Genomic DNA, 13,918 nt, shown 5'->3' on the forward strand with positions numbered 1-13,918 from the left:
TATTCCCAGAGTATGGGTTGAAATGGGAATGAAGTTTTGCAATTTCTCTGAAATTGTTTGTTTATTTTTTTTGAAATTGTTTTTTTCAAGAAATATTTCATGGGCATCCCTCCCAGCCTGCTTCTCAAGGACTACATAATATTCCAACTGTGGGTGTTCCATAATTATTAAACACAATTTCTGTGTTTCTAACTTTTCATCACCTTAAATAAATATCGCCTTAAATATTTGAGTATACATATCCTACATGCAACTGACTTTTTTCCCTATAGGATAGATTCCCCCAAAGATACATGACTAAGTCAAAAGATTTATTTTAGTCTTAATAGACATCGTCAGAATATTTTCATTTAAAAAAACACTTTACCACCTGATTTTAATAATTATGAAAATGTTAAACATGTTGGAGGCACTGTACCTTTTGAGAGAACTCCTTAGTACCCTGAATACAATAAACATTATTTCTTATCTGCAAAGTCTCATGCATTCTGTTAGTCTCATTGGTTCCTGTCTTCAAGGAGTTCTGTCTGGTTTCTTTTCTTTCTCATTGAAATGTAGTTGATTTACAATATTGTGTTAATTTCTGCTGTACAGGAAAGTGATTCAGTTATAGATATATACCTTCTCTCTTTTTACATTCTTTTCCATTATGGTTTATCATAGGGTGCTGAATATTATGATCTGAGCTATATAGTAGGACCTTGTTGCTTATCCATTCTGTATGCATTAATAGCTTTCATCTGCTGATCCCAGCTTCCCACTCCATCCCTCCGCAAACCCCCTCCCCTCTTTACAACCGCAAGTCTGTTCTCCCACCCAGGTACTAACCGGGCCGACCCTGCGTAGCTTCCGAGATCAGACGAGATCGGGCGTGTTCAGGGTGGTATGGCCGTAGACTACAACCGCAAGTCTGCTCTCTATGTCTGTGAGTCTATGTCTGTTTTGTGTTAATAGGTTCATTTGTGCCATATTGGATTCCACATATAAATGACACCATATGGTGTTGCCTTTCTCCTGATTCACCTCACTTGGTATGATAATCTCTAGATCCGTGTTACTGCAGATGGCGTTAGTTTGCTCTTTTTGTGGCTGAGTATATCCCACTGTATATAAGTCTATATCTTCTTTATCCATTCTTCTGTCAATGGATATTTACTTGTTTCCACGTCTTGGATATTGTGAATAATGCTGTGAACATAGGGGTGCATGTATCTTTTTGGATTATAGTCTTGTTTGGATATATACCCAGGAGTGGGATTGCCGAATCAGAAGTTAAAATTCTAGTTCTCTGAGGAAACTGCACACTGTTTTCCATAGTGGCTGCACCAACTCACGTTCTCACCAACGATGTAGGAGGGTTCCCTTGTGCACATCCTCTCCAGCATTGGTTATTTGTAGTTTTTAATGATGGCCACTCTGACTGGTGTGAGTGATACCTACCATTGTAGTTTTGATTTGCGTTTCTCTACTAATTACTGACATTGAGTATCTTTTCATGTGCCTATTACCATTTGTATTTCTTTGGAGAAATGTCTATTTAGGTCTTACCATGTTTCGATTGAATTGGGGTTTTTTTTTTGTTGTTGTTATTAAGTTGTATGAGCTGTTTGTATATATTTTGTGTATGGTGAGAGGGTATATTCTAAATTCATTGATTTACGTGTGGCTATCCAGCTTTCCCAATACCACTTGTTGAGGAGACTGTTTTTCACATTGTGTATTTTTGCCTCCTGTGTCAAATACTAACCAACCACAGGTGTGTGGGTTTATTTCCATGTTCTCTATCTGTTCCATTGACCCATGTCTGTCTGTGTCAATATCTGTAGCTTTGCAGTGTTGTCTGAAGCCTTGGAGGCTTATGCCTCCTGCTTTGTATTTTCTTCAAGACTGCTTTGACAATTCTGGGTCTTTTATGGTTCCATATAAGTTGAGGATTACTTGTTCTAGTTCTGTGAAAAATAGGTAATTTTTCTATATCATGGGTAATTTGATAGGGATTGCATTCAATCTGTAGATTGCTTTGGGTAGTATGGCCATTTTAACAATATTAATTCCTCCAGTCCAAGAACATGAGTGAGTGAGTAAAAGTTGTTCAGTCATGTCCGACTCTTTTCCACTTCATGGACTATGTAGCCCGCCAGGCTCCTCTGTCCATGGAGTTCTCCAGGCAAGAATACTGGAGTGGGTTACCATTCCCTTCTCCAGGGGATCTTTCCATGTCCTTGAATCATCTTCAGTTTTCTTTATTAATGTTTTACAGTTCTCAGAATATGTCTTTCACATCCTTGCCCAGGTTCATTAATAAGTGTTTTACTTTGGGGGATGCAATATTTTCTTTTTTTTGCATTCCCTTTCAGTATTTCATTGTTAATGTCAAGAAATGTAACTGGCTTCTGTATGTTATTCTTGTATCCTGCTGAATTCATTTATCAGTGCTAGTAGTTTTATGCAATTGTTAGGGGTTTCTATATACAGAATCATGCCATCTGAATATAATGACAATTTTACCTCTTCCCTTCCACTTGGATTATCTTTTCTTTCTCTTGTGTGATTGCTGTGGTGCTCTGTATTCATTGTAACAGTTCACCCTCCCCCCCAGCAATGTATGGGTGTCATTTCCCTGCATACTCACCAGCACTGAATATTACCTCTTTTTAAGTTTTGTTAATGATGAGAAGTATCATTATTGCTTTTATTTCCTTGACTACATTGAAAATACTTTCATATTTAGATTTTCTTTTTATATGAACTACCTGTTTCTAGCCTTTACTCATTTGTCCACAGGGTCAATTCTTATTATCATTTTGTGGTTTTTTGCACATTCAGGATAATGACCCTTTGTCATGTATTACAGATTTTTTTCCTAGACAACCATTTTGTCTTTTGTTTACAGTAGCTGTGGGGCTGAAAATTGTAATAGTTATAGATTCTATTTCATCTTAAAGTTCTGAAACTTCACCAGAAAGGCACAGCAAATATGTTCTAAGCTGCATAAAAGATCCCTGAAATTCAGTGAATGCTTGAAGTTTATCAACCTGTAGGAATCAGACTAATGCATCATTCTGCAGTCATTGGCACCTTTTTCTTAGTTATTGCTTGCTGCAGCTAAAATACAACTGGAGAGGGTTGAGGTGACTTCCTGGGTCTCCCCCTTCTGGTTCTCCCCGCTAGTTGAGTCTGTGGTGAGCAGTGACTTCTAGGTGGTTTTTTCTGCTGTACAAACCTCCAGTCCATGGCACATATGTAGAACTTCTGTCAGCCCAGCCTGCATCTTTTTCTCAAACTGAAAATGTATTTATCAAGTTCCCCTTACATAAGTAATGCGGTAAAGGAGTTTGCTATAAAAAAAAATTTCCGTATAAAAATTCTTTGTACTTCTTCTGTGTTTTCTACATGGTATAAAACTTTTACAATCTGCTAATTAAATATGAGTTTTGTTGAATATAGGTATTCATTTTACAATCAAGTACTTAAAAGTTTCTTGGTACAGAGTGAGTCATTAATTGGCAGAGAATGCTGTTTCCTGAGAGCTACATGAGCTGAGGACAAACAGCTCAGTTGCCAAGATTCACTATCTGATGCAGTAGTGTTTTTCTGTTTTTGGTCACATACAAAATCCTTAAAGAATTCTGAATATCAAGACCAGACATATTACTTTAACCACTGAATCAAATTAATACTTAAAACCATTATTTAAAACCATTTTTAAGTAACTGCTTCAGAATCTGCACTAGTGTAAACCATTTCTGCCAGCTACCTGGGGAAGGGAAGGGAAGAAGAGGCCTACTAAATGTATCTGCCTTTATAAAATTCATTTGGAGAATATTACACTTAGTGAAATAAATCAGAAAAATACAAAAAAAAAAGATGCATTTGAGAAAAATACTTAGATACCTAGTTTTCTCTAATAGTGGCAAAATGGGGACTTTCAGGGGGAAAAAAAGCAAACAGGTGAAAACCAGCCACTCCACATCAGTAACGCCTAGGGTTTTGTTTTGTTTTTTAATAGAGTAGGAGTTAGCGTAGATTCCACACAGTTTGCAGAGTGCCAATCCCGCTGTCATGAAGCAGAAAATAAAAGGGTGGTTTTGATGCTGAGACAATAGCTCAGAAACTGTGTGTTGGCAGTGGGCTCACAAGTAAGAGAAGCAACTCTGATGTAGTGTCAAAAAAAAGTAGATACTGTGGTCTAACTCAAGATTTGCTTAATTATAAGAGGAAAGGAAAACTACCTATTTGAGAATGTAAATCCATCTTTCTAATTACAAAGGTTAATAACAATAAACATCAACCCAATTCTTAAAGATGGCCTGGGATGGAAATAAACATTGCCTCATGTATTCTTTGATATATATTTTTAAACCTATCATTATCACAAGCCTTAACATATTTATATTCTGTGTCTCAACAATTCTGCTTCTAGAAATTTATGCTAAATGTATATGTATGGAGAGGTTATGGGCAAATTTTATTGTTTTGTGAATCTTTATATATTTTCCAAAGTTTATATGATGAACAGATACTGTTTGCCTTTTTAAAAAATGAGGGGAGGAAAGTAGAAGTATTCACTAGTGGCCTCAAGCCAAGGAAACTGAGTTTTTTCTTCCTCTTTCTGAATCTCATCATGACCTGCACAGGTATATGCAGCAAGTTTTGCTGTAAGAGAACAATGACAGCTTGTACTTAGGCATTTTTGCTCTCAGGCCTTTTAGTAAATCATTTGATAAACAAACCCTTAGCCCTCCGAACAGAGGAACAGTGTCGGCTTTGGACTCGTTATTTTCTATTGATGAGGCTGTTAGGGAAGAGCTGCAGGAGGTGCGCTCTTACACAAGGTCCCAAGTGTCAGACCTAAGACGGCGATGGTTTGTCAAAATGGCATATGGCAAACAAGGCCCAACGCTGACAAGCAGAATTTACAAGGGTTTGAGTGAATGACGGCAGCCAGTGGCAGGAAAGTACGAGTTCATATTCCCCAAGCATGCAAAAACATACGTTAATTTTAAATATACAAGCTTAGAGGAAGGAATAAAAGAGAATGTATATTCTACGTTAAGTATGTAGGAGAGAGTAATATGGAAACTGCTAGGTTTAATCCAGTTAGAAATTCTGATGTATACCCTGTGCAATTCTAGAAATACTGGCCACTTCCAAGTTGATGATTCAGTGCAGAGAACTCAAGACTGTTCCCCCGCCTCCCTGCTTTTTTTGCAGGTAAAAAGGGGTCACTATGGAGTTCAAAGAACAGAACTCTTGCCTGGCGACCGAGACAATCTGGCCATCCAGACCCGGGGCGGTCCAGAGAAGCATGAAGTCACTGGCTGGGTGCTGGTGAGTACCAAGCTGACAAGTGCTTCACCCTTAGAATTAAGACACAGCAAACCTGCTGGAGGTGCCAGTCCTGCCAGGCTCGAAGCACTCGCCCGCGCCTCCACATCTCTTTAGAACAGTCTTACCACAGAGCGGCTTTCTCTTTCAGAGGAAACAGACAAAAAACAAATAGCTGGAGTTTATTAGGATGTTTTGGAAATTAGCAAATAAATGAGAACCAATTTTTGCCCCCTAGTTCAAAGCAAAAGGGAACTAAATGACCCACACATTAATCAGTTATTACTTTACTTGATCTTTGATAGCCATGGACATACAAGGCTAGTGTCCCTACTTCTTAGATCACATACCCTACACGAGGGTCTCCCTCAAACAAGGATATGTGCACTTATCCTGTTTTTAACCTATGCAGTGTGATCTAAAGTTGTCCATGGCTTTTTCTCATAGTAGGAATCCTCCTGGCAGAGCATTTGATAGCTACATAATTACTCCTAGCACAGGACTAGTACTACTTCTAGCAGCATCTTTGCCATGAATCCCCTTGGTCATGTTAGGAAACTTATGAAATGACTTAATTGAGGCCACTGGAAAAAGATGACCACAGAGAAACTGAAGATCTTTTTTTCTTTCACAGGTATCTCCTCTTAGTAAGGAAGACGCCGGAGAATATGAGTGCCATGCATCCAACTCCCAAGGACAGGCTTCAGCATCAGCAAAAATTACAGTGGTTGATGCCTTACATGAAATACCAGTGAAAAAAGGTAGGTAATAAATCTCATAAGCATTTAAAAATGACTAGTGCTTTTGTTTGGGCTTCCCTCTGGCTCAGGCAGTAAAAAATCTGCCTGCAATGTGGGAGACCTGGGTTTGATCCCTGGGTTGGGAAGATCCCCTGGAGAAGGGAATGGCAACCCACTCCAGTACTCTTGCCTGGAGGATCTCATGGGCAGAGGAGCCTGGTGGGCTACAGTCCAGGGGTCGCACAAGAGTCAGATATGACTGAGTGATTAACATTTGTTTCCTTAGTGCTTCTGATTAATAAAGCACAAAACCAAGTATAAAAGTATCAGACAGCTCTTAATGAAATTCTGTTGATGTTAGGAATCCACAAGGGAATGGCATTAAGTATGTAATCAAAACTTAGAGTGCATGGCTCCAAAAGAACATTCAGTGGTTGATGGAATGCTATTATTATGACTTAGATGCTTTCACTTTATCTTACATGTAAGAGTCAAAACTCAAACCTGATTAGAATGGTTTATATTTCCCATAACTTTCTATCTATCTTCACCGCATTTTCCTTGATGTTGTGACTATTATATTAGATTCCCGTTTAAAAGGAAATGATTTGTAGACAATTCTGGTCCTTCACTTTGAGCTTTTATAAGAAAAAACCTGAAGGAGTATATTGGCAGGTATTCAATTCTGTTCTGCCTCTATCCACTTCACTGTCAATGAGAGTCATGCTACTTTCCATTTATATAGTTCTGTTAGACTGATGTCTGAACTGGTTTTTTCTTAAGCCAAAAAAAAAAAACAAAATTTATTGTTAGCATTTGTAAAAACCATTCCACTGTGTGGACCACTCAGCTGTGGTATGAAAGGAAGAAATATGAAGTAAAGATGTGTTTGATCAGACTCTTTTCAGCCAAGATGTGTAAAGCCAAGTGATGGAACAAACAGCAGCAGCTCAGAGGCATGTTTGAGCCTCAGCTCTACCATTGATTATTCCACTTTCAATTCTGAATAAGAACTGGAAGACAAAGCAAAGTTCCTTAGTCTCTCTCTAGCTATCTTGCTCATCTATGAAATGTGCTTCTCCCAGTTCTATAATAAGGTCCCTCTCCTACAGATGGACCAGTACAACAAAATCACCTTCCACATCTAAAAATCATATACAGATAGTTCAAATGCAAAGAGCACTCCCACTGTCCACTGTTATCAATTTATCCTCACACATTCTTTATCCCCACATTTTAACATCTTGATTTATTTGGAAACACTACACTACCTCAAAATTAGAAAATCAAACCATATCCATATGTGTAACTAACTTATCCTTTTTTTTTTTAAACAGGTGAAGGTGCTGAGCTGTAAACCTGCAGAATGCATTAGTCTGCATAGCTAAAAGTAGTCGCGGGTAACTACAGCCCCCTGTTCTTGCCTAGTAACCAGTTTCTTTTCATCCAGTCCACTAACACTTTAGCTATATTCACTGATTTTACACAGTGAAATACAAAATTAAGATAACACACCAAGACTATCTACAAAAATTTATTGTCTATTTACAGAAGAAAAGCATGCATATCATTAAACAAAACAAATAAAGTGTGTTTTCTCACAGCGCAGTACATTTTTGTTTTAAAAAAATTTTTTTAAGCTGTATCATAGAAACAAGACACAAAGATGTTTTAAAAGAGCTAAACACTCATCATTCGAGGTGCAATGCTCATCGACATGAGCTCCTGAAACAGCAGTTTGCACGCATAAGGCATTCGAACCAAAGAGATCTGGGGAAGGAGAAAAAAGAGGCAATTAGCAAAGCTGTACTGAAATAACCCCACTTCCCTACCGCCCGGAAAAGCCACAGACTTGGTACTAGAGGCGATGAACCAATGAGTGGGCTGCTAACACTCATCCTGGCACCTTGGCCTATGGTGGCTCTTTCTCCTAACAGGCTTTGGTATTCTACCCTTTCTGTCAGACTTAATTTATATTCACCTTTCTCAATGAAAGGTGAAATTCACCTTTCTCATTGTTTAAAATTCCTTGTACAAGACCTTATTATTTCCAAAAGATGAACAGCTTAGAGAAATTGCCACGCTAAAACTTAAACTAGTTTTTAGAAAAACAGAACTGATATCTTTTTCTTCATTTAAAACCAGGAATCTTATAGAAAAATGCTACCACAATTGTGAAAACACCAATCTGTTCACCACACTAAATCTGCCTGGATGATTAGGCAAACATGGTCATGTCCTGAATAGATAATAACTGCCAGGAATACCTGGTTTTATTTATACATACCTGGGTTTTATTTCGGCAGCCCCTGCATTCATATGTATGGGTTCTGGTGTTAGCAATTGCCATTATCCCACAAAGATTGCAAACATGAACCTGATACGGATCTGATGCCTCAAACAATCTTTCCCTTAAAAACTGGGCTGCTCCATGGGCAATCTGACAGTCTCGTTCCATTTCTCCAAAACGCAAGCCACCATCACTATTATGGGAAAAAACAACAGGCTATTTTGTACTGATTTTCTGTTACCAATACCACTTTGACTAATGGCAAGTATAAAAAGTAACATTAGTAAAGAATGAGAACTAGACTCCAATTTTTCTACTCTTGTATTCTGTCAACATGGTTAGGAGGCTAAGAAGTCTACCAACTATTTGATGTACACTAGAAGGTCCCCAAACAGAGTAAACACATTAGTTTCTTAAGTATAGCATATACTTTTTTAAATAAAATACAATGACATACAGAATAAAATCTTGTAAGATTATTATTTAACTTATTCAAATTCATCTGTATGCTAAAAATTTAATAATAAAAGTTAATCTAAATAAAGTAGCTTCTCCATGAATGAGACTCCCAAGCAATCAAACCTGAAACAATAAATGCACATTGGCACAAGTAATGGAAAGAACAGGTAAATCAGTTACAGGTTTCCCCAGTTTAGTAAGTGAAATGAAATGCATTGTTCTGCTGGCCAGGCAAGTAGATGGTGATGGCTTCCTTACTATTCTTCTATATAAAAGATAAAGAATGGTTTCATGGGAATATATATATACACACACACAAATATATATATACATAAAACACATATGACTAAAGAACTTCTAATGATATTACCAAAAACAAAACACTTGGTCAGCTTTAGAGGATACTAAGTAACCTACTCATCATTTTGAAAACTGGTAAATAAAAGGAAAGAATCAAGCATTTATCATGTCTTTTACTATATGAACTATGTCAGCAGGTAACCGGATGATGAAACAAAATTTCTCTCTATGAAACTGTCCCAGCTAATAAATGAAGGAATGATAAAGTTAGAATCTCATCAGTCTGCAATCCCTATTTAATTAAAGGTTTTAGGTAATGAACATTAATAATCATTAACAGCTACTAAAGTCACAAAAGAGAAACAACCAGATATGGAAAGTATACAATTTTGAATACTGCCTTTTAAGTGTTACTATTAAAGAACACAAACCCTTCACCTCATCGAGGCTCTAGATCCAATTAGCTATTTACAAGAAATAGGCACACAGAGCCCAGGAGTACAATCAACAAAAATCCAAACTGTGAGAGACTTGGCGCTTTCATTGCTGGCACCCAAGTTCAATCTCTGGTTAAATAACTAAGATCCCACAATTCAAAAAATCCAGTCTGTGAGAAACCCTCCATGACAAACAATCCAACAAATAAAGTGCAAGGAAAAAAAGCTGAAGGGTAACCCATAGATTAAGGAAAAAAACTTGACATGTATCAATCAACTGCATAGCATGGGCCTTATTTGTATCCTAATTGAAACCAACAAACGTTTTTTAAAAACTACGCAACTGTCAAGGAAATCTGAACACTAGATATTTAATAATATTAAGGAGGTACTGTGATTGCTTTTATAACTTTCCTATCTTTTAAAGCAGGAGTTCTGAGAGTGTGGTCTATGGACTCTGGAGGGTGAAATCTGCTTTTACAATAACACTAATGACACATTTGCTTCTTTCACTGTGTTGACATTTGCACTGACAGTTGCAAAAGTAACGGCACAAACTGCTGGCACCTGAACACATCAGGGGGGCAGAACCATACATTACTAGCAATCGTATTCTCCAGTGTATCTGAAGGTGAGAAAACCAGTTTTCTATAAAGAATGCCATTAATGAAGCAGTAAAAAAAAAATGATTATTTTATTCAACTTTGACCCCTGAGTACCTAGTTTTTAACAGTCTGATAAAATGAGTTCTCATAAGGCACTTTAAGGCACTTTAGTTGTATACTAAAGATGGGGGTCTTGAAGTAAAGTGCTTGCACAATTATGAACTAGTCACTTTTATCATGGAATATCTTTTATATTTGAAAAAAGAGCTGACACCAATTATGTTAATCTGCCAACATTAGCACCAACTATGTTAATTCAGTCTTAAGATATTTGGCATTTTTTTCACTCAAGGAAAAAAATTTTAAATATTTCTTGTAAATGATTAAAAATTGAGTTTTCAATCAAAAAGGAGAATTTTAGAAAAAGAAAACCTCTATCCAACACTCTGAGCTTGATAACTTCCCAATACTTAAAAACTTTCTGATGACATGATGGTGATGCTCACAAATGTGAAATTGTTTTTGGTATAATGAAATGTGTCAACATGTAAAAATCTACACAACTCAATGAAAATATTTTCCAAATAACCAACTGAGACTACGAAACTATGTAAGTATAAAAGATGCAATCAAAGTATAAGACAGGACAATGGATTTCAATATAAAAGATTCACTTAAGTGGTTCCAGATTCTACATCACAACTAACCTTTCAGAAAGGACAACTTGTCACTCTAGTGCAGCATCAAAAAAAAAATCCATAGTCACCTGAAAATTACTAAAATATTCTTCCCTTCCAACCATAAGTCTGTGTGAGGTCACATAATTATAAAAAATAAAATCCTGCAATGGATTAAATGCAGAAGCAAACACAAGAATCAAGAATCTAGCTATCTTCTCACAAACCAGTTCATTAAGAAGATTTTCAAAAAGATAAACCAATGTCACTTATTACTAAATTTATCTGGAAAATATTTTTCACTTAAAATGTTATTTATGTTAATGTATAATGGATTTGTTACTATTATTTTTTAAACCAAGCAATAAATATTTTAAACCTTTCTCAGTTTTCTTTCTCACATGATAAATATCAAAAGATACCAGCTCCCACACAAAAGTCTTTTGGGATCCTGTAATCAAGAAATAAGAGAACTATTCTTTTATATAAGATCGATGATACAGCTCTCTTACCGAGATCTACCCTCCATCGGTTGTCTATTAAGAATCTGAATAGGTCCCCGAGCACGAGAATGAATCTTATCATCCACCATATGCTTCAAACGCTGGTAATAAGTGGGGCCAATAAAAATCTGTGATGTGATTTTTCGACCAGTGAATCCATTGTATAAGACCTGAAACAAGCAGATTTTGAAGTACAGACTTAAAATTATTAAACAAGTTCAAAGAATATATGTACATATACTATACATTCCATTTCTATACAAATTAAAACAGACTAAAATAATCTATGCTATAAAAGGAGTAATTACCTTGGGGTTGGGGTATGAAGATAGTGACTAGAAGGGGACACAAGAGAGCATCAGGCAGAAAAGGAGTCTGATCATTTTCTTTTCAAGATCTGGGTGCCAGTCACACCTTTCACTTTGTGAAAATTTATCAACCTGAACATTTATGGTTTATGTATATATTTGAATTATGTGGTATACTTCAATGAAAGATTTATTTTTTTAAGAATGAAATAACACATGTGCAAAGAGTATACTTAACAAATTACCAAAGTAAAAGCAAACATACCTCATTTCCTCTGAGATGGTAGCCATAATCAGATAAAAGATTAGAAATCTTCTGCACATTAACAGCATCATTGAATGGAGTGGCATCACCAATTTCACCCTTGTTAGCTGATACCTTTAAAAAGAAAAGTAATGTTTGGTTGCTTCCTTCTGTCTCTCTTTAGAAGTCTATGTTAATACAAATATAGTCAGTTTAAAAAAAAAAAACCCTTTCTAAGAAAGGGAAGATTGGGGTCATGGAATTGAGGTCACCATGATAAGGAGCATTCCAGCTCACTTCTACTCCTGGCTTCTAGATATCTTTGAATATGTCCCTATTAACACTGTCACTGACTCACCTACTTTGGTATTGCAAGAATTGAATTAAAATTATGCAAGAATGCAAAAAAAAAGGGGAAGATTTTGAACGTAAGATTACAAATTAACTTAAATATCTATGTTATAGAAAGCTGTTACATCATAAGGTGCATTTTATTAGCATCTTACATAAAATGGAACAAATTACCTATTAAGCCTTCAAATAGGAAGCTCTCTGTGAGACCACATACAAAAAGAATGTGACTCTCAATACTATGACTCAAGGAAGATGACATTTTAATCCTTAAAACCAAGCCATCCATGTGTTAAGCTGTAGCTACTCCACCTTAATAAGATCCTTAAAAACAGAAAACCTCCACTGAAAGACACATGCATAGCTAATATCACAGCTATAAAACCATTAGGGTCACAATGAACTAACCACCACTTATAAGGAAGAACCAATCAAAAGAATAACCATACATTCAAAGACTGTATATAGTAAATTTTGCAAGAATTTTTAGTCATAACTTTGCAAATTTTTGCAAAAAGAAAGACAGACATAATCAAACCAATTTAAAAGCAGGAAAATAAGTGTCACACTGGCTTTTTCCACAGTACCCTGGCTCAGAAAGAGAGAAATCACCTAACACTTTGGAAGAAACATCAATTTGAGACCTATATCTGTAAAGAAAATCTCTTACCTTCCCTTGAAGACATTCAATCAAGTGACCAATGGTCATACGAGAGGGGATGGCATGGGGATTTATGATGATATCGGGGGTGATACCTTCACAGGTGAAAGGCATATCCTATAAAGGAATTTTTTAAAAGACACTTTAAAAACTTAAATCTCTTAGCTACAGAACGAGAACTGACTCCCCTTCATCTGAACTTTTCTATGTCCTAAACTCTGTTCAACATAGTATGCATGCTAAACTGCTTCAGTCGTGTCTGACTCTTTGCAACTCTATGGACTATAGCCTGCCAGGGCTCTGTCCATGGGACTCTCCAGCAAGAATACTAAAGCAGGTTGCCATGCCCTCCTCCGGGATCTTCCCAATCCGGGATCGAACCTGCAGCTCTTTATGTCTCCTGCACTGGCAGGCGGGTCATTTACCACTAGCGCCTGGGAAGCCCTCAACATAGATGTTCACCTACTTGTTCAGCACTACAATTAAAAGTAAAGCCTTTACTGCCTCTGGGCTCTTAGGTTAAAGCACATTTTAATAAAATGATCAATAAAACTGTGAGTCAGAGGTGATGAAAGATACCTACCTCCTGTCTATACTGAATACCACAAGTACCCTTTTGACCATGTCGACTAGCAAATTTGTCTCCAATCTGTGGAATTCTAACAGAGCGTACCTGAATTCACATAAAAATAAGTTAGTTAGGTCCTTCTGGTTTACTTTCTATAAACAACAATATGACAAAGCTACACTTACCCTTATTTTACAAAACTTATATCCTTCTTGGTTGAGCGTTACCATGACCTGATCCACGATGCCCGTCTCACTGGTCCTGAGGAAAGTGCTGCAGTCTCTCTTTGTATAGCGTCTGTTAGTGCCCTCCAATTCATCTTCATTTTCAGGCAAGGTGACTGTTTTGCCTATAATAACGTCATCACCTGAGACACGGACTCCAGGAGCTATCAAACCATCATCATCCAGCTTGTCATAAATAGCATGTCTCATACCTGAGAAGAAA

The 13,918-nt window shown here is 36.8% G+C and overlaps 2 protein-coding genes across 2 annotated transcripts in view; one reads left to right on the plus strand and one right to left on the minus strand.

Moving 5' to 3' along the window:
• The window catches only part of IGFBP7 (insulin like growth factor binding protein 7), a 75,904-nt gene extending 68,233 nt beyond the window's left edge, over positions 1-7,671 (plus strand). The window contains exons 3-5 of the mRNA XM_070458385.1: positions 5,215-5,331; positions 5,963-6,089; positions 7,406-7,671. Coding sequence (XP_070314486.1) covers positions 5,215-5,331; positions 5,963-6,089; positions 7,406-7,425 — 264 coding nt within the window. The 3' untranslated portion in view covers positions 7,426-7,671. The remainder of the gene's footprint in view (positions 1-5,214; positions 5,332-5,962; positions 6,090-7,405) is intronic.
• Positions 7,587-13,918, minus strand: part of POLR2B (RNA polymerase II subunit B) — a 43,800-nt gene continuing 37,468 nt past the window's right edge. The window contains exons 19-25 of the mRNA XM_020873869.2: positions 13,657-13,907; positions 13,487-13,576; positions 12,913-13,020; positions 11,913-12,026; positions 11,349-11,509; positions 8,356-8,551; positions 7,587-7,838 (exon numbers count right to left, since the gene is read on the minus strand). Coding sequence (XP_020729528.1) covers positions 7,749-7,838; positions 8,356-8,551; positions 11,349-11,509; positions 11,913-12,026; positions 12,913-13,020; positions 13,487-13,576; positions 13,657-13,907 — 1,010 coding nt within the window. The 3' untranslated portion in view covers positions 7,587-7,748. The remainder of the gene's footprint in view (positions 7,839-8,355; positions 8,552-11,348; positions 11,510-11,912; positions 12,027-12,912; positions 13,021-13,486; positions 13,577-13,656; positions 13,908-13,918) is intronic.

The sequence above is a fragment of the Odocoileus virginianus genome, chromosome 29, assembly GCF_023699985.2.
Source record: "Odocoileus virginianus isolate 20LAN1187 ecotype Illinois chromosome 29, Ovbor_1.2, whole genome shotgun sequence".
NCBI lineage: Eukaryota > Metazoa > Chordata > Mammalia > Artiodactyla > Cervidae > Odocoileus > Odocoileus virginianus.